This window comes from Hyla sarda, chromosome 1 (genome assembly GCF_029499605.1).
Source record: "Hyla sarda isolate aHylSar1 chromosome 1, aHylSar1.hap1, whole genome shotgun sequence".
NCBI lineage: Eukaryota > Metazoa > Chordata > Amphibia > Anura > Hylidae > Hyla > Hyla sarda.
Genome location: NC_079189.1, coordinates 275,987,637 through 276,009,972, shown reverse-complemented (window position 1 = coordinate 276,009,972; position 22,336 = coordinate 275,987,637). Strand labels below are relative to the sequence as shown.

Sequence of the window (22,336 nt, the reverse complement as noted above, 5' to 3'; positions counted from 1 at the left end):
ACAGTAAGACGTGGAGAAGCAGAGTAGACATCAAGGACTGTCTCACCTTTGTGCGGAGTCAGCGTACGTCTTTCCAGGCGGGGAGGACGGATAGGACAATCCTTCAGGAAGTGTTCGGTACTGGCACAGTACAGGCAGAGATTCTCCATGCGGCGTCGTGTCCTCTCTTGAGGTGTCAGGCGAGACCGGTCGACCTGCATAGCCTCCACGGCGGGAGGCACAGGAACGGATTGCAGGGGACCAGAGGAGAGAGGAGCCGGGGAGAAAAAACGCCTTGTGCGAACAAAGTCCATATCCTGGCGGAGCTCCTGACGCCTTTCGGAAAAACGCATGTCAATGCGAGTGGCAAGATGGATGAGTTCATGTAGGTTAGCAGGGATTTCTCGTGCGGCCAGAACATCTTTAATGTTGCTGAATAGGCCTTTTTTAAAGGTCGCGCAGAGGGCCTCATTATTCCAGGATAATTCTGAAGCAAGAGTACGGAATTGTACGCCGTACTCGCCAACGGAAGAATTACCCTGGACCAGGTTCAACAGGGCAGTCTCAGCAGAAGAGGCTCGGGCAGGTTCCTCAAAGACACTTCGAATTTCCGAGAAGAAGGAGTGTATAGAGGCAGTGACGGGGTCATTGCGGTCCCAGAGCGGTGTGGCCCATGACAGAGCTTTTCCAGACAGAAGGCTGACTACGAAAGCCACCTTAGACCTTTCAGTAGGAAACTGGTCCGACATCATCTCCAAGTGCAGTGAACATTGGGAAAGAAAGCCACGGCAGAATTTAGAGTCCCCATCAAATTTATCCGGCAAGGATAGTCGTAGACCAGAAGCGGCCACTCGCTGCGGAGGAGGTGCAGGAGCTGGCGGAGGAGATGATTGCTGAAGCTGTGGTAGTAGCTGCTGTAGCATCACGGTCAGTTGAGACAGCTGTTGGCCTTGTTGCGCTATCTGTTGTGACTGCTGGGCGACCACCGTGGTGAGGTCGGCGACAACTGGCAGAGGAACTTCAGCGGGATCCATGGCCGGATCTACTGTCACGATGCCGGCTGGCAGGTAGTGGATCCTCTGTGCCAGAGAGGGATTGGCGTGGACCGTGCTAGTGGATCGGTTCTAAGTCACTGCTGGTATTCACCAGAGCCCGCCGCAAAGCGGGATGGTCTTGCTGCGGCGGTAGTGACCAGGTCGTATCCACTAGCAACGGCTCAACCTCTCTGACTGCTGAAGATAGGCGCGGTACAAGGGAGTAGACAGAAGCAAGGTCGGACGTAGCAGAAGGTCGGGGCAGGCAGCAAGGATCGTAGTCGGGGGCAACGGCAGGAGGTCTGGAACACAGGCTAGGAACACACAAGGAAACGCTTTCACTGGCACAATGGCAACAAGATCCGGCGAGGGAGTGAAGGGGAAGTGAGGTATAAATAGGGAGTGCACAGGTGAACACACTAATTGGAACCACTGCGCCAATCAGCGGCGCAGTGGCCCTTTAAATCGCAGAGACCCGGCGCGCGCGCGCCCTAGGGAGCGGGGCCGCGCGCGCCGGGACAGGACAGACGGAGAGCGAGTCAGGTACGGGAGCCGGGATGCGCATCGCGAGCGGGCGCTACCCGCATCGCGAATCGCATCCCGGCTGGAGACGGTATCGCAGCGCACCGGGTCAGTGGAGCTGCCCGGAGCGCTGCGGTAGCGAGAGAGAAGCGAGCGCTCCGGGGAGGAGCGGGGACCCGGAGCGCTCGGCGTAACAGTTGCATTAACCCCTACTAGCATCATAGACCAAACTCAGGTATTTGTTTGTGGGAAGAAGTCCACCTTTAGTCCACCATTTAAACCAGGTCGTACATTGGACTTATTTACAATGTTGGTGATAAAAGATGTTAAATGGTGTTAAAGGGATGTTTCTTTTAAACATTTCCCCATGCACTCACTGTGTGGTCTAGTCGTCAATATACCTTCACTGGCATTGTTGAAGGGGACCCTGACTTAACAGAAGTAGCTTTTTTCCTCAGAAATCTCACATTAGCAAGTGTCCTAGGTACAAATCCATTTAAAGTAAACAGCAGCTCCTGGTTAGAAAACTCATTACCCTTTGGCAACCAACATTGTAATCTATGTACACATTGTAGGTTTAATATGGAGGTAAAGTATATACATCTAGGAAATACGGAATGTATAATAAAAAAAATGTAAAACAAAATACGTAGTCTATGCCATTTTATGTCCTTGTGGACACTTTAATATCTAGATGACAAAATTTGTTGCCAATGTTAGAGTATGTGAGCACTTCAAATCTGACCACACAGGTGTAGGGTCCCTAGATCTTATAGAACATTTAAGAATTGTACATCTTGATGATCCCACAGTACTTACGTTTGCAGGGTTAGTACCGCCAGCTCGATGCTCACCAGAAAGGGTACTCAAAAAATTTAAATAAATTCTAATTAAATAAAAATGACATTCAAAAATCTATTTACTCTTTTCAATTTTGACGCCATATGGTCTCCCTGCTGCCACATTCAGACGCTCTGTGCCAGTGATTCTAATAGCGATGCCTGTAATCTGCATGTCATACTGAATAACAGTATTATTTCACTAACACAGCACACTCCCTATGCGTGTTAGAACAAAGCAAACTGTTCTACCCCCCTATTGAGGCTCTCTGTAGGCCAGAAATAGACGTTTTTAATACAGATTCACCGCAAATAAAGTCGATTTTTCCTGAAAATTCGGCAAATTGGCCGAATTGAATTTTTCAAAAGTTCGCTCATCTCTAATTGTCACATTCCATACCTTTTATTTTTTTTACACATACCTCTTGTATGGAAAGTAGGGTTTTATAGATATAACATGCCTCTTTATTATTATTATTGTTTGATGCAATCTTTATTTGATTTTGCTGCCTGTCCTTGAAGGGTTGATGGTAGAGCAGCTATGATTAGATATCCATCACACGTAAGCCTGTTTCACACACTGCAGATTTGATCAATATCTTTTATCCATCTGTTTAAAGGGGTAGTCCAGTGGTGAAAAACTTATCGCCTATCCTAAGGATAGGGGATAAGTTTCAGATCGCGTGGGGGCGACCGCTGGGGCCCCCCGCGATCTCCCTGTACGGGGCCCCGGCTCGCTGGCCAGATAGCGCGTGTTGATCAGTGCACGAAGCAGCGGCCAACACGCCCCCTCAATACATCCCTATGGCAGAGCCGGAGATTGTCGAAGGCAGCGCTCCGGCTCTGCCATAGAGTTGTATTGAGGGGGTGTGTCAGACGCCGCTTCGTACGGTGGTCAACACGCCCCCTTCCCACAGGCTGTACAGGAGATGGCAGGGGGGGCTCCAGCGGTTGGACCCCCGTGATCTGAAACTTATCCCCTATCCTTGGGATAGGGGATAAGTTTTTCACCACTGAACTACTCCTTTAAGCGAAAACTAAAATTGGAACCTGGAGAACATGTAATGGAAAAATTTTACATCTCCTTTTCTGATTTATTCCTGGTTTTGTTAGTCTTTATTCAGAATACATAAGCATTGTCTCCACTTCCATTACAGTTTCAGCAGACCTCAGAACATGCTCTCTTCTCCTGCTCCGTGGTGGATGTCTTCTCACAACTCAACCAAAGCTTTGAGATAATAAAAAAACTGGAATGTCCAGATCCTCAAATTGTCGGACATTATATGCGCAGATTTGCCAAGGTATAAGCACTCTAAATTCTATTTTATGTCTTGTATGCTTGTATCATATTTCTTCTTGGGGTTTTTCTATAAGCTTCTTTTTATAAAAAATAAATTAAACTTTTTAATTAACCATACGTAAACATTATCTTAACTACTTGACTTTTACAACATTAAATTTCATTGCCACATCAGTTTTTCTATTTTATCCTGCAATTATTAGGGGGGATTTATAACTTGTGCAGAGGAATAGTGGTGCAGTTGCCCATAGCAACCAATCAGTTTGCTTATTTCAATTTTAAAAAGGCCTCTGAAAAATAAAAGTTGGAATCTAATGATTAGAAGTGCTAAGCGACTGCTCTGCTGTTCCCCTGCAAAGGTTTTGCTAAATCTTCACCATTCAGTTTTATGTGTTTGCACAGTGCAAGTGTAAAATAATGTGTAAATATTTTAAACAAGCTATTACCATTGGATTTCTAAATCTAAAGCACTATGGAAATGTAACAGTTAGTTAAACCCTTGAAAAATTCCTTTATGGTATCTCTTTTATCACCATACAGTGCACCTTATGGTTTTTTTCTTGCATTTTTTCTAGACAATCAGTAATATCCTCCTTCAATATGCAGATATAATCTCCAAAGACTTTGCCTCTCATTGTTCCAAAGAGAAGAAAGAAGAGAAAGTGGTAATGTGTCATTGCACCATACAAGTTATACAATTTTACATAGTTACATAGTTAGTACGGTCGAAAAAAGACAAACGTCCATCAAGTTCGACCAGGGAATTGAAGGGTAGGGGTGTGGTGGAATATTGGGGGAAGGGATGGGATTTTATATTTCTGCATAAGCATTAATGTTAATTTGTTTCAGGAATCTATCTAACCCTGTTTTAAATTTATTAATCGTTCCTGCTGTGACTAGTTCCTGAGGTAGACTGTTCCATAAATTCACAGTTCTTATGGTAAAGAAGGCGTGTCGCCCCTTGAGACTAAACCCTCTCTTCTCCAAACGGAGGGAGTGCCCCCTTGTCCTTTGAGGGGGCTTAACCTGGAACAGTTTTTCTCCATATGTTTTGCATGGGCCATTAATATATTTACAAAAAAGAAAGTTGCAACAGCACTCTTGGTCAAAAAATGGAGGCTCTTAGCGCACTCTTTGATCAAAATGTGTCCCCCCCATCCACCACGCGAAGGTGGCCTCATATCGGATGGTACCCTAACATGATAACTCACCTCTGCTGTGCATATAGCCTCTGACTGTGTGACATGTTGGATCAGCCATTGACTAAACCACCTCCAGTCTGAGAGGGGTGGGGTGCACGGCTAAAGAGGGTGCCACACCCCCCAACTTACAAAGTAAAAACAAAAGGAAAAATAGCCAGCACAACAACCTAATACACAGGTGCCCGCTGCTGTGGCAAATAAAAAATGTACAAAAAAAGTTGCAACAGCACTCTTGGTCAAAAAATGGCTCTTAGCGCAATCTTTGATCAAAATTTGTCCCCCCATCCACCACACGGATATAATATATTTATATACGTTTATCATATCCCCCCTTAAACGTCTTTTCTCAAGACTAAACAATTGTAACTCCTTTAATCGCTCCTCATAGCTAAGATGTTCCATGCCCCATATTAGTTTAGTCACGCATCTCTGCACCCTTTCCAGCAACACAGTGTCCCTTTTATGGACTGGTAACCAAAACTGAACAGCATATTCCAGGTGAGGCCGTACCAATGCTTTATAAAGGGGGAGTATTATGTCCCTGTCCCTCGAGTCCATGCCTCTTTTTATACATGACAGTATCCTGCCAGCTTTGGAAGCAGCAGCCTGACATTGCATGCTATTCTGTAGTCTGTGATCTACAAGTACACCCAGATCCTTCTCTACCAGTGACTCTGCCAGTTTAATCCCCCCTAAGACATACGACGCATGCAGGTTATTAGTACCCAGATGCATAACTTTACATTTATCCACATTGACCCTCATTTGCCAAGTGGATGCCCAGACACTTAGTCTATCCAAGTCATCTTGTAACTTATGCACATCCTCTATAGACTGTACCGTGCTACAAAGCTCATTTACTTTTGATATCCCATGTTTTAACCTTGTAAAACAGGAATGAGGATAAGTACTGTATACTATTTAGTTTACCAAAATATCTGACACAATGGCCCTGATTCTAGTGTAGTTTTCTTTGTGGGTTTTGTTTTCTGACAGATATTTTTCTACAGTATTTACTAATGTTTTCCTACGTTTTGCCCTTTTTTTACAACTGCTCTGAGCTGTCGGGTTTTCCAGAGCCCAAATCCACCACATTTTCTGTGGAAACATTAGTATATATGTTGGGATTTTTTCTAAAATGTCAAGAACGTGTCCCCTTTTCGACACCCAAGCCCCCTTTTCCCAGCATACGCTGGGAAAATGGAGAATTTGTCAGTTTATTTATTTATTTTGTCACAAATTCTGGTGCAGACACAATTTGTGGTGTAATGCAATACATTTTGGCGAACAAGTCGAGTATAGAATAGTAAATCAGGGCCAATAAATTAGTACTTATCACCATACAAAAATTACACTACTCAAACGTAGGTAATAATGCACATATAAAATGTCACACCAAAAAAAAAAAAAAAATAAATGTACACCACAATAATATATAGACAAATTGATACTTTATTAAATAATCATATTAAAAACACAAATTCTAATAAAAAAGAAGACACCAGAGCACAGACTGTAGGTATGTCAGGACTAATGGATGACTATTAAATCTCAGAATAAATATATAAAAATGTAAACACACACGTAAAAGTAGGTATCTGAAATGACTCAGTAATGAAATGACTTAGTAAAGAAAAGCAGAATAAATCATGCAAAAGTTACAGTAACCAAGGAATAAAAACCCCTAAAAAAAAGTATATGCTAAAACATGTGTGGTGCCATAACCATACCTTAACCACCTTTTCTATACCAAGTCATTTCATTACTAAGTCATTTCAGATACCTACTTTTATGTGTGTGTTTACGTACAGCCCCCATATAATAATAATTCCCCTTCCTGTCCCCATATGTGGCAGCATTACAAAGAAAAAAAACTAAATACTTACCTATCCTCAAATGGGTCTAGCTGCAGTTTTTCCTATTTAACTGAACTTTAATTCAACAAACAGCTGCTAAGCTCCGCCCATTCCTGTCACATGATCATCATCATCCCAGATCCTTCAGCCACAATCTTATATCCTGCTAAGCTTCATCCTCACATAAACTAGTCATATTATTGTCACCTCATCACAGATCCTACCCTACACCTCCAGCATTTACAGAGAAGATCCTAGTTGGGCAGTCACTCTTGTTGTGTGTGGAGATCTCTGACCCTCAGTATGTCAGGTTGGGCACAGCAGGGAGGATTCTGTTATTACCGCCCCTCCCTTCCTCCCTGACTAAGAGTCACGATCCCCAACTGTGGACCCTGTTGGTGAAACTGCTTTAATAATATTTGCCAACAACTATATGCTAAAACATTGACACTGTTCATCTATGTAAAATGTTTTTATAAACTGACCTTATTTTAATCAGTCTTTATATCTTTACAGCCATGTATATTAATGAATAACATACAACAACTTCGGGTCCAACTGGAGAAAATGTTTGAAGCAATGGGTGGGAAAGAAGTGAGTGATTCATAAGACTGTCCCTTTTTCCATGCTAACCACCAGAGTTTAAAATAGATTTACATCTAATAACATTTGTTTAATATATAATAAGACCTAAATAAAGCAATAAAGAACCTAAATAAAGCAATAAAGACTGTGTATGGGAATATAGTGGTGTGCTGTTTCTGCAGTAAACATTTGAGTGAACTTTTATGTTTACATGTTGAATCTTTAGTTGGATCCAGAAACCAGTGACATTCTAAAGGAATTGCAGGTGAAACTCAACAACGTACTGGATGAGCTCAGCAGAGTGTTTGCCACAAGGTGAGTAAAAATACCACATTTTTGTCTACCATAAAATGGGGAAGATTTATTAAAGGAAAACTGTCATCAGTGTCACCCGCTCTTACCTGTTGGCACAGGCAAGCAGTACGGGTGACACTGATGATAACTATACTTACCTACCCCGATCCATGGTCTCGTTTGTCTGTTATCATTTTTGGAGTAGGGTCACACGTATTTTACACTTCGATCCGTCGGTGACACAACCCTTATTGTGACTCCAGCTGTTGCCACCCCTCACCCCGCTCCCTGGCCTGCTTGCAGTGGCAATCCACCACTCCGAGAAGCCAAACAGGGGCCTGCGAGTCGCTGCGTGCATGAGCAGTGTACTCAAACATTGCGGCTGCTCCACGATGTCTGAGAACACTGCAATGCACTCGGTGACTCGCTGCAAGTAGGCAGGGCGAGGGGTGGCAACAGCTGTGGCACACTATGGGCCCGGTCACCGGTGGATCCGCAACATAAAATACCCTGCAGATCCATTACTTGTGACCCTACACTAAATCTGTCCGCAGGCTTGATGCACAGCAGGAGCGCGGGACCAAGGATCTGGGGTAGGTGAGTATCATTGTCATCAGTGTCACCTGCACTACTTGCCTGTACCAACAGGTTAGTGTGGGTGACACTGATAACAGTTTCCCTTTAAAACTTATGCAGAGGAAAAAATAACAGTAAAACTCACGTTTCAGAAGACAGAACCCCGGTGGATGTGGATCCACTGGACCTGTGTGGCAGATGACCTAAGGTGCCGCTGTTTCTCACCAGAGCCCGCCGCAAAGCGGCACCCAGGTCGCTACCCCTGGCACGGCTCAACCACACAGGCGGCTGAGGAGATACAAGGCACAGGACGCATAAGGCAACTCGTAGTCTGGATAGCAGAAGATCAGGGCAGGCGGTACGATTGCGTAGTCAGGACATAGCAGGAGTTCAATAGGCAGGTGGCAGAGAACCAAGGTCGAGTCACAAAGGGAAGGATCAGATACATGGCAAGGCAGAAACAGGAATGCTTTCTCTCAGGCTCAAGGCAACAAAGATCCGGCAGTGGAGTGAGGAGGGTGGAGGAATATATAAATGAGCCACAGGTGAATCACACTAATGAGCGCACTGGCCCTTTTAAATCTTAAAGCTCCGGTGCGCACGTGCCCTAGGGGTTGGGGACACGCGTGCCGGAGCAGTGAGGCAGAGGCTGGGGCAGGAGAAGCACCAGGTGAGTAACGGACTGGGGCTCGCATGCTGGTGCGTCCCGCGATGCAAGTCCCATCCCTGCCGGCAGCAGCAGGTAACGGGACCATGCGCTCACGGCCAGCGTGTGCGATCAGAGCGCATAACATAACAATATGGCCAGCATTTGCGGCCAGTGCGCAGTTGATGATGGCAACTGATCAGATTGCTTCTTTAATTCTTCAGATGCATATTTTTTATTTTTTTTTTTTAAATCAAGAAGCAATCTGATTGGTTGCTATGGGTAACTGTTAAACTTTTCCTCTGCACAGGTTTTGATAAACCCCCCCATGTGTAAAATGTCTTCCACATAATTCCACATTATAAACCTAATCTGGTTTTCTGTTTTTTAACACCTCTTTGCAGTTTCCAACCACACATAGAGGAGTGTGTGAAACAAATGGGAGACATCCTGAGTCAGGTTAAAGGGACTGGAAACGTACCTGCCAGTAACTGCAGCAGTGTGGCCCAAGATGCTGACAATGTTTTACAGCCTATTCTGGATCCATTAGACAGCAAGTAAGAGGGGAAATGGTATACTTGTAAAGACATGCCATACATATGCCATGCATTATAAAGTTGCCCACATAAGGGTCTATAAGTGGTAAACACTATAGAGGACAGTGCACTGTTACAAATGGATCTGGATAGGTTGGAGGTTTGGGCTGAGAAGTGGCAGATGAGGTTCAACACTGATAAATGTAAGGTTATGCACATGGGGAAAAAAAATCCGGGCTGGGATTATGTATTAAATGGGAGCACACTTGGGACGACTGACATGGAAAAGGATTTAGGAGTCTTAGGGTATGTTCACACTGAGGAATTGGGGCGGAAATCAAGCAGAAATTTTCTGCCTCAAAATATTGTTACTTTTCCACAAGAACTCACAGAGATTTTGCGTGGAATTTCGCGCGGAAATGCAGGTTTCATGCGGAGGAGGAGTATTAAGTATTTCTATTCATAAAAATTTTTATTTATTTTTTCATGCGGAAATTTCGCGCAAATTCAACGCTTATTCCACGTGGAAATGCTTCTGACTCGTGAAAATATAATAACATTGATCTCTATGGGGGAACGACACTGATTCCGCCTGAAAGAAAGAACATGTTCTTTCTTCAAGTGGAACAGACTTCCTCATCAGAATTCCGCTTGAGGAAATTCCTCAGTGTGAACTGGAGAGGAAAAAGCGAGCAGAATTACTCGTGGAAATTCCTCTCCAATTCCTCAGTGTGAACATACCCTTAGTTAATAGTAAATTTAGCTGTAGTGACCAGTGTCGGGCAGCTGCTGCCAAGGCTAAAAAATTAAGGGGTGCATCAATAGGGGCATAGATGCCCACGACAAGAAAATAATTCTACCGCTGTACAAATCATTAGTCAGACCACACATGGAATACTGTGTACAGCACTGGGCACCAGTGTACAAGAAAGATATAGTGGAGCTGGAGAGGGTTCAAAGACGGGCAACCAGGGTAATACGGGGAATGGGAGGACTACAGTACCCAGAAAGATTAGCAGAATTGGGGTTATTTAGTTTAGAAAAAAGAAGGCTTAGGGGAGACCTAATAACTATGTATAAATATATCAAGGGGCAGTATAGAGATCTCTCCCATGATCTATTTATACCCAGGACTGTATCTATAACAAGGGGGCATCCTCTACGTTACAGGAAAGAAGGTTTCTACACCAGCACAGATGGGGGTTCTTTACTATAAGAGCAATGAGACTGTGGAATTCTCTGCCTGAGGTGGTGGTCATGGTGAACTCTGTAAAAGAATTCAAAGGGGGTCTGGATGCACTTTTGGAGAATAATAACATCGCTGGTTATGTATACTAGATTTATAGGGACAGAACATTGATCCAGGGAGTTATTCTGACTGCCATATTTGGAGTTGGGAAGGAATTTTTACCTCTAGTATGAGGGTTTTTTGCCTTCCTCTGGATCAACTCAACTCAGTAGGGGCTCATTAGGGTTATAGGTTGAACTTGATGGACTCTGGTCTTTTTTCAACCTTATGAACTATGTTACTAAAATGGATGATAATCGAAATGATAATTTAAATAGGCACTGTCAGATATAAAAACTTTTGATATGTTGTAAAGCATGCAAAAACAATAGGTTTTGCAATTGCTTTCATTAGAAAATGTTCAGTTTTTCATAGTGAAAAAGACAGTCAGAAAACTGCCCCCTCTGCCTCCTGGAATGCATTCAGTGCTTCTGTTAACACTGCTTCGTCCTGGACTCCAGAACGTTTTGGAGGGGGGAGGGGCTATACACACTGCAGAGACTCATGTGAAGAGAAGGAGAGGGGGAGGGGCAGGAAGACTGCTGCCATCTCTCACACAGCAAACATCAATGAGAGAGGCAGAAACATGCATTGCAGATGAAATAGTAAGTGTCCAAGTATGTATGTGTGTGTGTGTGTGGATATATGTGTATCTGTGTATATCAGTGTGTCTATCTAATGTGTATGTGTAAGAATATATGAAGCATGTGTGTGAGATAAAGCGGGACTACCTCCAGCTGTTGCAAAACTACAGCTCCCAGCATGCCCACACATCATTTGGCTGTGCAGGCATGCTGGGAGTTTTGGTTTTGCAACAGCTGGAGGCACCCTGGTTGGGAAGCACTGGACTGAGGAGAGGGAGGGGGAGTGGCTATCACAGTGAGTACCCGCCCCCCTGCTTCTGGGGGATAAAATTAAGGCATTTCAGAAATAAAGCTAATTCTGAGAGAAATGTAGGTCACAGACACATACAAAGTACATGTCTATGATCAGGATGAGATACTGAGCAACATATAACAGTTTTTTTTTTTTTTTTTTTTTTTGAGTGATCTGACGGGTACGCTTTAACAATGAACAATGGGACGATTTATCAAAACCGGTGCTGACGTAAGGAAGTGTTGACGAATTGCCCATAGCAACCTATCCCATATGTTTCTTTTGTTTTTCAGAGGCCTTTTTAAGAGGGAAATAAGCTATTTTGTTGGTTGCTATGGGCAACTGGGCAACGTTTACTTTGTTCAAGTTTTGATTAATTTTACCCAATGATTTTAGCTGACTAGTGACCAATTGTCATAATCTAAAAACAAATCAGCCATGTTTGAATTTTGCATCAAATAGTCATTAGTTCTTGGTTGGTGCAGTCATGCATTGTTCCTTAGAAGAACTGTACCCCATTAATAAATATTTCCCATGAATTGCATTAGGGGCCACAATGCTGTAGGTATAAGCTGTTGCCACTAGTAGGGGACACTAGGCAGAAAAAAAAGTGTTTTCTCTTCCTAGGCAGGCTATACCCCTCCTACCTGCGCTAGGCTAACCAGTTTTAGCCTAGCATTCGTAGAAGGCAGAAATGACCTGCACTGCAGGTTTGCTGCCTTTATTTCTTTATTATAGATTCATTTCAAGTGCAAGGTTACCCCCCAAACCAGTGACTTTTCTGCTATTGATCCAGTGGACAAAAAAACTGGTCCTTTTGAAAGTCTGTTTTTGTGGCAGCTGGTTCTGCCTTACACACTTCCTTGGGTTAGGGAGGTGTACTCTACTTTACCAGAGAAGATTCTTGGCGCTCCACAAAAAGACCTTCTAAATTTCACTTCCCAACTCCTTCATGCCTCTAAATTCCTCTTCTTCTTCTAGTGACCCAGTGGACAAAAAACTGAATACTTTAAAAAAGAACTATTTTTGTGGCTGCTTGTTCTGCCTCATGCCCCTCTCTCCTTCTGGTTTTGCGAGGTGTGCTCTTCTTCACCAGAGAAGATTCTTAAAGGAGTAGTCCAGTGGTGACTCAGTGGTTTACAACTTATCCCCTATCTTAAGGATAGGGGATAAGTTGCAGATCGCAGGGGGTCCGACCGCTGGGGCCCCCCGCGATCTCCTGTACGGAGCCCCGACAGCCCGCGGGAAGGGGGCGTGTCGACCGCCGCACGAGACGGCGACCGACACGCCCCCTCAATACAACTCTATGGCAGAGCCGAAGCGCTGCCTTCGGCAATCTCCGGCTCTGCCATAGAGATGTATTGAGGGGGCGTGTCGGCCGCCGCCTCGTGCGGGGGTCGACACCCGCTATCTCGGCGGAGAGCCGGGGCCCCGTACAGAGAGATCGCAGGGGGCCCCAGCGGTCGGACCCCCCGCGAACTCAAACTTATCCCCTATCCTTAGGATTGGGGATAAGTTTTTCACCACTGGACTACCCCTTTAAGGCTCCACAGGAAGACCTTCTGAATCTTACTTCCCAACTCCTTCATACCTCTTACTCAGAATCGTTTCACGCTTCAGCAAGGTTTTGCTCCTTTTACTTTTGCTACTTATTGGCCCTCATTTACTATTGCAAACCCGACATGTTATGTCGGGTCGTGCGCCATTTTCGGGCGCATTGCGCCTGAAATTCTGTCTGCGCCTGAAATTGTGCCTGAAATTCTGTCTGCGCCAGAATTTGCGCCTGAAATTCTGTCTGCGCCTGAAATTGCGCCTGAAATTGTGCCTGAAATGAAAAAACCCAACTAACTCTCCATTTTGCTAAGAAAACCCGAAAAGGGGGCATGACCGGTGTTAAAAGGGGGTGTGTTCCCGACATTTTCTCAAAATCCCAACATATTTACTAAAGTTTCCACAGAAAATGTGGTGGATTTCAGCTGAGGAAAACCCTACAGGTCAGAGCATGTATAAAAAAAAAAAAAAAGCAAAATGTAGGGAAAGTGGAAACTGTAGGGAAACCTTAGTAAATGCCGTGGAAAATAAATTGTAGGGAATTAAAACCCACAAAGAAACCTACACTCCACTCTTAGTAAATAAGGGCCATTATCTTCTAAACTGAATTTGACCATGCGTCCCTAATGTAATAGATCTGCGCCATAAGGAATATGAACAAACAAACAATCAAGGCAAGCGTATAGCGATCAAAGTTAATATAAATTTTATTAAACATTTATGCACAAAAAGACATACATTTAAAAGTCATAAAAAATCCTGAGATGTAGATGGACTAATTAGCAGAATGCTACTGATGGAACCGACTAACAAACAGGGACTACGCACATAGCATACACATGTAGTACATACAGGTCAGTGATACAGATGACAATACTAGAAAGGACCATAGTGATTGTGGTATATAAATAGCAAGTAAGACGGCCGTGTGAATGCAGCCTAAGATAGCAAAGTGCATCAAACATATATATTACAAGGTCAAAGTGACTAAAAGTAAAGGTAAAGTATGCATCACCAGGTAATAGATATCATTACCACAATGGAGAAGTTAAAACGTGCGAGCCTCCACAACCCAACGTTTCGTTCCAAGGCTTCATCCAGGTCGTGGTCATGGAACAAACAACCCTCCTTGATATATGGTGCAACAATCAATAACAAACAGGTTCTATGAACACCTGACAGAAAAGTTGCATCAAATGATCATGGAAGAAGGAAGTCTTCCTATAGCAGTTCATGGTTGGCCAATGAATAAATAGGCCATACCTCCACAAGAGTCATGTGATTAGGGGCTAATGCTAGCATACAATCCATGTTACAATAAAGCCTAATAAAACATACCCCGAACGTCTGTCACCATCTGCCTCTGGGTGACGCTGTAACCACGTCAGCCAGAGGAAGAGGACAATAAAAGCGTTCACCGATCCTGCAGCGGCAAAGGCCCTGCCTCCCCTGACGTGCTCTGCGTCCGTCCCCCCTCCTCCTGCATGACGTGCAGAGCGTGTCAAGGGAGGGCCTTTGCCGCTGTGGGATCAGTGAGCAGCGTTATTGTCTTCTTCCTTCCTCTGGCTGATGCAGTTACAGCGTCACCCAGGGGCGGATGGCGACCAGACGTTCAAGGTAAGTTTTATTAGACTTTATTGTAACATGGATTGTATGCTTGATGCACTTTGCTATCTTACTTGTTATTTATATACCACAATCACTATGATCCTTTTTTAGTATTGTCCTCTGTATCACTGACCTGTATATACTACATGTGTATGCTATGTGCGTAGTCCCCGCTTGTTAGTTGGTTCAATCAGTAGCATTCTGCTAATTACTCCATCTACATCTCAGCATTTTTTATGACTTTTAAATGTCTTTTTGTGCATAAATGTTTAATAAAATTTATATTAACTGTGATCGCTATACGCTTGCCTGGATGGTTTGTTTGTTCATCTTCTAAACAGGTGACTCCTCCCTTTGCCTCAAAACGACCTTCCTTTGGTCCATGGCTTTTTGGCTTCTGTAAGGCTTTCATGCACTCCACTCGCTCCAAGTCCTCCTCTGTCTGAAAATTTGCTCCCACTTGAGTCTTTTTCTCGAATGGGGGATCAAGGCATGATTGTTCCGATTCCCCTGTCCAATTGTTTCCAGGGGTTTTAAAAAAGGACAGCTCAGTCAGGCACATCTTGGGCCTCAGTAGGCTGAATCACTTTGTCCCTCCCTTTGAAACGTATTGTCCATATGTACTACTATTCTGGCAATAAAAGCAGTTTTTTGTTTATTATTATTTTTGCTTAAAAAGTTATTGTCCGTACGTGATACCTAACTTTTCACACTATTTACCTCTGCATCTACGGGAGGATGCCACATCTGCATCTTTGTTCATTTTCTCACCAGAGTAGAAGCTTCTTTCAGATTTTTGTGTCCCTGTCTCACTGGATCTCACTTTTGGGGTCATCCAGTCAGAGTTCAAACCGACAACTCTGTGGTGGATTAACTGAACCACCAGGGATCCCCCAGGAGCCATGTGGTAATGTTGAAAGCTGTAAAATCCCTTTATTGTTGGATTCGCTGGGGGTCTCTCCCAGGAAAATAATGTCCTCTTTTTCATTTCTTTCAGACTATATCAGACTTTTCAGATTTAGTTCTTTAAACATATATCCTCATGCTAAAAATGTATCCTCTATCTACGGGATAGTTGATAACTTTAGTTACATATGTCCATTGGGAACCCAAAGACGAATGTCCTCTGAAGAAATTAAGTTTAGCGCTCCATTTATTCTCCATGGTATGTTAACCTATTCATGCGCCTCTCATCTTAGGTGGCAGCAAGCAGATCAGATCTTGAGATTCTAGATGGACATTTATAACATAGCCATTCATATCCATCTCAGCCAGCATTATTTCTTATATCCCAGGGGTGGACAGACCACGGCTTGCAAGCCACATGTGGCTCTCTGGTAGGTGTTGTGCAGCTCGTGGCTCACCTCCATGTCCCCATCAAGTAAAGTACAATCAGGAGCAATCCCTGCAGCCCTTTAAGAGTGCTGCAGTGGCTGCCATGGAAAGAAAATCAGACATGACTCTCATGCCCAAGTGACATGCGACGTGACTCCGCCAGAGAGTAACAAGGAGAACACACCACCACCTCTGTCTGCAGTGAACGGAACAGCTACCTCTATAAACATAAGAGACACGCTTTCACTGAGCTGGTTACTAAATGCTTAGTTTGCTGGCCTGCCGCACTCAGTGTTAAACTGCTCTGCTGCCGGAAACAGTGGGCGCATAAGTAGAACTGTAATATGTGTCTGAAAGGGACAAAACTCGACATCTCCTCCTTCCGTCTGTGCCAGGTTTGGTAATTTTTGGTATCCCGGATGAACTTGAAACTGCTGTTTCTAAATATATTTTTGAATCGACCCTTCTTGCAATAGGTATTTAGATATAACATAACCTAAATACTAGATGTTTTTTTCATGACTAGAAAATGGAATATCCCTTTGTTCAGAATGTCACCTTTTTGGTTGAAGACCTCCTGTTGCAGTCAGTGAGTCTGACTCTCCAACGTGAGTTGTCACTAAAAAGTTGTGAATGTGTTGGGTACTTCAAATGAGTACATCCACACTTGACATGAAAGAGGGACATCACAGGGGAAACAAAAGGCCAGTATCACTTCTGATCAAACAGAGTTACACATGGCCCACTTTTATAACCTTAACCAGCATATTACATTATGGGCCTAAAACACATTGAAATATGGTAAAAATTCCTAGAGGATGCAAAGCGTACCTGTACGCCCTGGCTACCTGGTACTTGGCCCACCAGGACAAACAGATACAGTGCATAGTGAAAGTATTTGGCCCCTTTGAACTTTTTGTCCTTTTGCCACATTTCAGGCTTTAAACATATAAGATATAAAACTGTAATTTTTTTTGAAGAATCAACAACAAGTGGGACACAATCATGAAGTGGAACGAAATTTATTGGATATTTCAAACTTTGTTAACAAATAAAAAACTGAAAAATTGGGCATGCAAAATTATTCAGCCCCTTTACTTTCAGTGCAGCAAACTCTCTCCAGAAGTTCAGTGAGCATCTCTGAATGATCCAATGTTGACCGAAATGACTAATGATGATAAATAGAATCCACCTGTGTGTAATCAAGTCTCCGTATAAATGCACCTGCACTGATAGTCTCAGAGGTCCGTTTAAAGTGCAGAGAGCATCATGAAGAACAAGGAACACACCAGGCAGGTCCGAGATACTGTTGTGGAGAAGTTTAAAGCCGGATTTGGATACAAAAAGATTTCCCAAGCTTTAAACATCCCAAGGAGCACTGTGCAAGCGATAATATTGAAATGGAAGGAGTATCAGACCACTGCAAATCTACGAAGACCTGGCCGTCCCTCTAAACTTAAAGCTCATAAAAGGAGAAGAGTGATCAGAGATGCAGCCAAGAGGCCCATGATTACTCTGGATGAACTGCAGAGATCTATAGCTGAGGTGGGAGACTCTGTCCATAGGACAACAATCAGTCGTATACTGCACAAATCTGGCCTTTATGGAAAAGTAGCAAGAAGAAAGCCATTTCTTAAAGATATCTATAAAAAATGTTATTTAAAGTTTGCCACAAGCCACCTGGGAGACACATCAAACATGTAGAAGAAGGTGCTCTGGTCAGATGAAACCAAAATCGAACTTTTTGGCAACAATTCAAAACATTATGTTTGGCGTAAAAGCAACACAGCTCATCACCCTGAACACACCATCCCCACTGTCAAACATGGTGGTGGCAGCATCACGGTTTGGGCCTGCTTTTCTTCAGCAGGGACAGGGAAGAAGGTTAAAATTGATGGGAAGATGGATGGAGCCAAATACAGGACCATTGTGGAAGAAAACCTGATGGAGTCTGCAAAAGACCTGAGACTGGAAAGGAGATTTGTCTTCCAACAAGACAATGATGCAAAACATACAACAAAATCTACAATGGAATGGTTCACAAATAAACATATCCAGGTGTTAGAATGGCCAAGTCAAAGTCCAGACCTGAATCCAATCAAACTGAAAACTACTGTTCACAAACGCTCACCATCCAACTTCACTGAGCTCGAGCTGTTTTGCAAGGAGGAGTGGGCAAAAATTTCAGTCTCTCGATGTGCAAAACTGATAGAGACATACCCCAAGTGACTTACAGCTGTAATTGCAGCAAAAGGTGGTGCTACAAAGTATTAACTTAAGGGGGCTGAATAATTTTGCACACCCAATTTTTTAGTTTTTTATTTGTTAAAAAAGTTTGAAATATCCAATAAATTTCGTTCCACTTAATGATTGTGTCCCACTTGTTGTTGATTCCTCACAAAAAATTACAGTTTTATATCTTTATGTTTGAAGCCTGAAATGTGGCAAAAGGTCAAAAAGTTCAAGGGGACTGAATACTTTCACTATGCACTGTACATCCTAAGTCCCCTTTGAGGCAAATGCAGACATCAGCAATCATGCTGATGCCCGCCATTACCCTTCAGATGTCGTTATCAATACTAAAGGTCAACTACAGAATAAAGACAGCATGTCAGCTTTATTGTAAAGTGCACTATGTAAAAATAAAAACTCACTAAATTTGCAAAATTGTGTGTTTCTTTTCAGAACCCCCCCCCCCCCCCCCACACACACACACTCAAATAATATTTTTTTGTTGCACCGCACATTAAGTAATAAAATGAAAGGAGTCACTACAAAGTATGGTTCTGTGGAAGAAAAAAATAAGAATTAGGCCATGTTCACACTACAAAACTTCCAAGCGGAATTCCATTTTGAAATTCCGGTGCAGCAGGGTCCCATTGCAGGCAATGGGGTTCCGCTGCACAGTGCTGAGTTTTCGAGGTGGACTTTCTTCCCCGAAAATCCACTTGAAAAATTCTGCCAGAACAGGGCAGGGTTACCTAATAAGAGAACTATCGCAAAAAAAAATTAAATTTAAGCCATGCCAGGCTGTAAAATAAAATAGAAAAAGCTGCTACTTCCCTCCCTTACTCCCTCGTCCAGTATTGGCACCCGGTCTCCAATGACACCTCACCTACTGGAGGTGTAGACATGACATTACAATGCCGCTCTACCAATCATTGACTGAGGCTAGACAATGCAGTGGCCAGTGAGTGACAGAGCGGCAATGCAACATCACGTCCGCAGCATCAGGAAGTGAGTTGTCAGCAGAGATTAGATGCCGATACTGGAGATAAGAAGGTTTTTTTTTTCTGTTACATTCAAATTATTTATTAATACAGTGTATTTAGTCAGCCACCATTTGTGCAAGTTCTCACACTTAAGATGGGAAGATGATGAGAGAAGCCTGTAATTGTCATCATAGGTATACCTCAACTATGAGAGACCTAATGAGAAAAAAAATACATAAAATCACATTGTCTGATCTTTAAATAATTTATTAGCAAATTATGGTGGAAAAAAAGTATTTGGTCAATAACAAAAGTTAATCTCAATACTTTGTTATATACCCTTTGTTGGCAATGACAGAGGTCAAACATTTCTGTAAGTCTTCACAAGGTTTTCACACACTGTTGCTGATATTTTGGCCCATTCCTCCATGCAGATCTAGAGCAGTGATGTTTTGGGGCTGTCGCTGGGCAACACAGACTTTCAACTCCCTCCAAAGGTTTTCTATGGGGTTGAGATCTGGAGACTGGCTAGGCCACTCCATGACCTTGAAATGCTTCTTACGAAGCCACTCCTTCGTTGCCCGGGCTGTGTTTGGGATCATTGTCATGCTGAAAGACCCAGCCACGTTTCATCTTCAATGCCCTTGCTGATGGAAGGAGGTTTTCACTCAAAATCTCATGATACATGGCCCCATTCATTCTTTTCTTTACGTGGATCAGTCGTCCTGGTCTCTTTGCTGAAAAACAGCCCTAAAGCATATTTCCACCCCCACACTTATGGTGTTCTTTGGATGCAACTCAGCATTCTTTCTCCTCCAAACACAATAAGTTGAGTTTTTACCAAAAAGTTCTACTTTGGTTTCATCTGACCATATGACATTCTCCCAGTCCTCTTCTGGATCATCCAAATGCTCTCTAGCAAACTTCATACTGGCCCGGAAATGTACTGGCTTAAGCAGGGGGACACGTCTGGCACTGCATGATTTTAGTCCCTGTCGGCGTATTGTGTTACTGATGGTTACTTTGATACCTTTGTCCCAGCTCTCTGTAGGTCATTCATTAGGTCCCCCCGTGTGGTTCTGGGATTTTTGCTCACCGTTCTTGTGATCATTTTGACACCACGGGGGTGAAATCTTGCATGGAGCCCCAGATCGAGGGAGATTATCAGTGGTCTTCCATTTTCTAATAATTGCTCCCACAGTTGATTTCTTCACACCAAGCTGCTTACCTATTGCAGATTAAGTCTTCCCAGCCTGGTGCAGGTCTACAATTTTGTTTCTGGTGTCCTTCGACAGCTCTTTGGTCTTGGTCATAGCGGAGTGTGGAGTGTGACTGTTTGAGGTTGTGGACAGGTGTCTTTTATACTGATAACAAGTTCAAACAGGTTCCATTAATACAGGTAACGAGTGGAGGACAGAGGAGACTCTTAAAGAAGAAGTTACAGTTCTGTGAGAGCCAGAAATCTTGCTTGTTTGTAGGTGACCAAATACTTATTTTACCGAGGAATTTACCAATTAGATCTTTAGAAATCCTACAACGTAATTTCCTGTATTCTTTCCCCCCATTATGTCTCTCATAGTTGAGGTATATATATGATTAAAATGACAGGCCTCTCTCATTTTTTAAGTGTATGTAAGTGTACTTACATGTATTACTTAATTTTTATCTAATGTGGTTCTTATATTAAGCAAGTTTGGCCACCCTTATTATATGCCATAAATGTTCAGATGGTATTACCCTTTTAAAAACACTATTAATCAATAGTTTATATTAAAAATTCTGAGGACAAAGGGAGAGATTTATCAAGACCTGTGCTGAGGAAAAGTTGACCAGTTCCCCATAGCAACCAAGCAGAACGCTTCATTCATTTCTCAGAGGTTTCAAAAATGAAAGAAGCCATCTGATTGGTTGCCATGAGCAACTGGTCAACTTTTCCTCTGCACAGGATTTGATAAATCTCCCCCAAAGAGTGCATGTTTTAATAAGTTGTAATAATAATAATAATAACCTGTCTAGCACCTTCACAGTTTGACTTCAAATATTTAAATATATTGTTCTGTGTCTGCATTTTCTCTTTAGTCTGACTCTTTTTGCTAAAATTTGTGAGAAGACTGTTTTGAAACGTGTTTTGAAGGAGCTGTGGAAACTTGTAATGAACACTATGGAAAAAATTATTGTACTACCACCACTGACAGACCAAACGGTAAGTCTATATAATTCAGATTCTAATTCAATTGCTACAATCCTAAAACTAGAGCAAAGCACCTGGTGAGTTAAGGCATGTCTCGTGCCGTTATACGTATTTGTGAGTGGGCAGACAACAGTTATGCATTTTTTTATTTCATGCAATTAATTCTCTCAAGAACTCATTCAGTATTGCACAACCGTTTTATAAATTGTTAAGCATTGCCACAGTTTCCAGTTCTATTTCCTTAATCACATTGGTTTAATGGTATAAGTTTACCTTCTAAAATCATATTAAGATGAACTTTCATTAAATGAAATGAAAAGGAACTACATACATTTGTTAAATTTATGATGAAATTGAATGAACCTAATCATCACAACCATTGAAACGTGTGTATTACCATTTTGAAGTTAGGACCGATTTAATATGCCGTATAGTTTTTTTTTTTGTAGTTCAGGTGGTGAATATCAAATGCATGATAATCATGCATGTTGGCAATGTTATTTCCGAAATCTGAGCTAGAATAGATCCACATAAACCAATAGATAATGTCTGTTATAATAATGGCCCCATCATGGAATACCACTCACTGCTCCACGTATATTGAGACTATAAGGGGTATGTGCTATGCTACAACTCCACATAGGCAGAAATTGTGCAAAAAGTGTCAGTGGTCCTCAACTTATATCATGTAAACAGACTATTATTTTATACACTCTAAATTGAAATGTAATCCTCCTCCTTCCTAGGTCAGCCCACAGGTAAGACACTTGATTATTTACACAGACAGGCATCATTTTGAATTATTAAATTATTATTTTATTACAATATATATATATATATATATATATATATATATATATAAAAATAATATATATAAATATATATATATATATAATATAATAAAAA

The 22,336-nt window shown here is 42.6% G+C and overlaps 1 protein-coding gene across 17 annotated transcripts in view; it reads left to right on the top strand.

Moving 5' to 3' along the window:
• Positions 1–22,336, top strand: part of UNC13A (unc-13 homolog A) — a 701,496-nt gene that overhangs the window by 568,133 nt on the left and 111,027 nt on the right. For all 17 annotated transcript variants that reach the window (XM_056572580.1, XM_056572660.1, XM_056572589.1 and 14 more), the window contains 6 exons: positions 3,532–3,675; positions 4,250–4,339; positions 7,249–7,326; positions 7,544–7,632; positions 9,238–9,390; positions 21,319–21,442. In XM_056572580.1, coding sequence (XP_056428555.1) covers positions 3,532–3,675; positions 4,250–4,339; positions 7,249–7,326; positions 7,544–7,632; positions 9,238–9,390; positions 21,319–21,442 — 678 coding nt within the window. The remainder of the gene's footprint in view (positions 1–3,531; positions 3,676–4,249; positions 4,340–7,248; positions 7,327–7,543; positions 7,633–9,237; positions 9,391–21,318; positions 21,443–22,336) is intronic.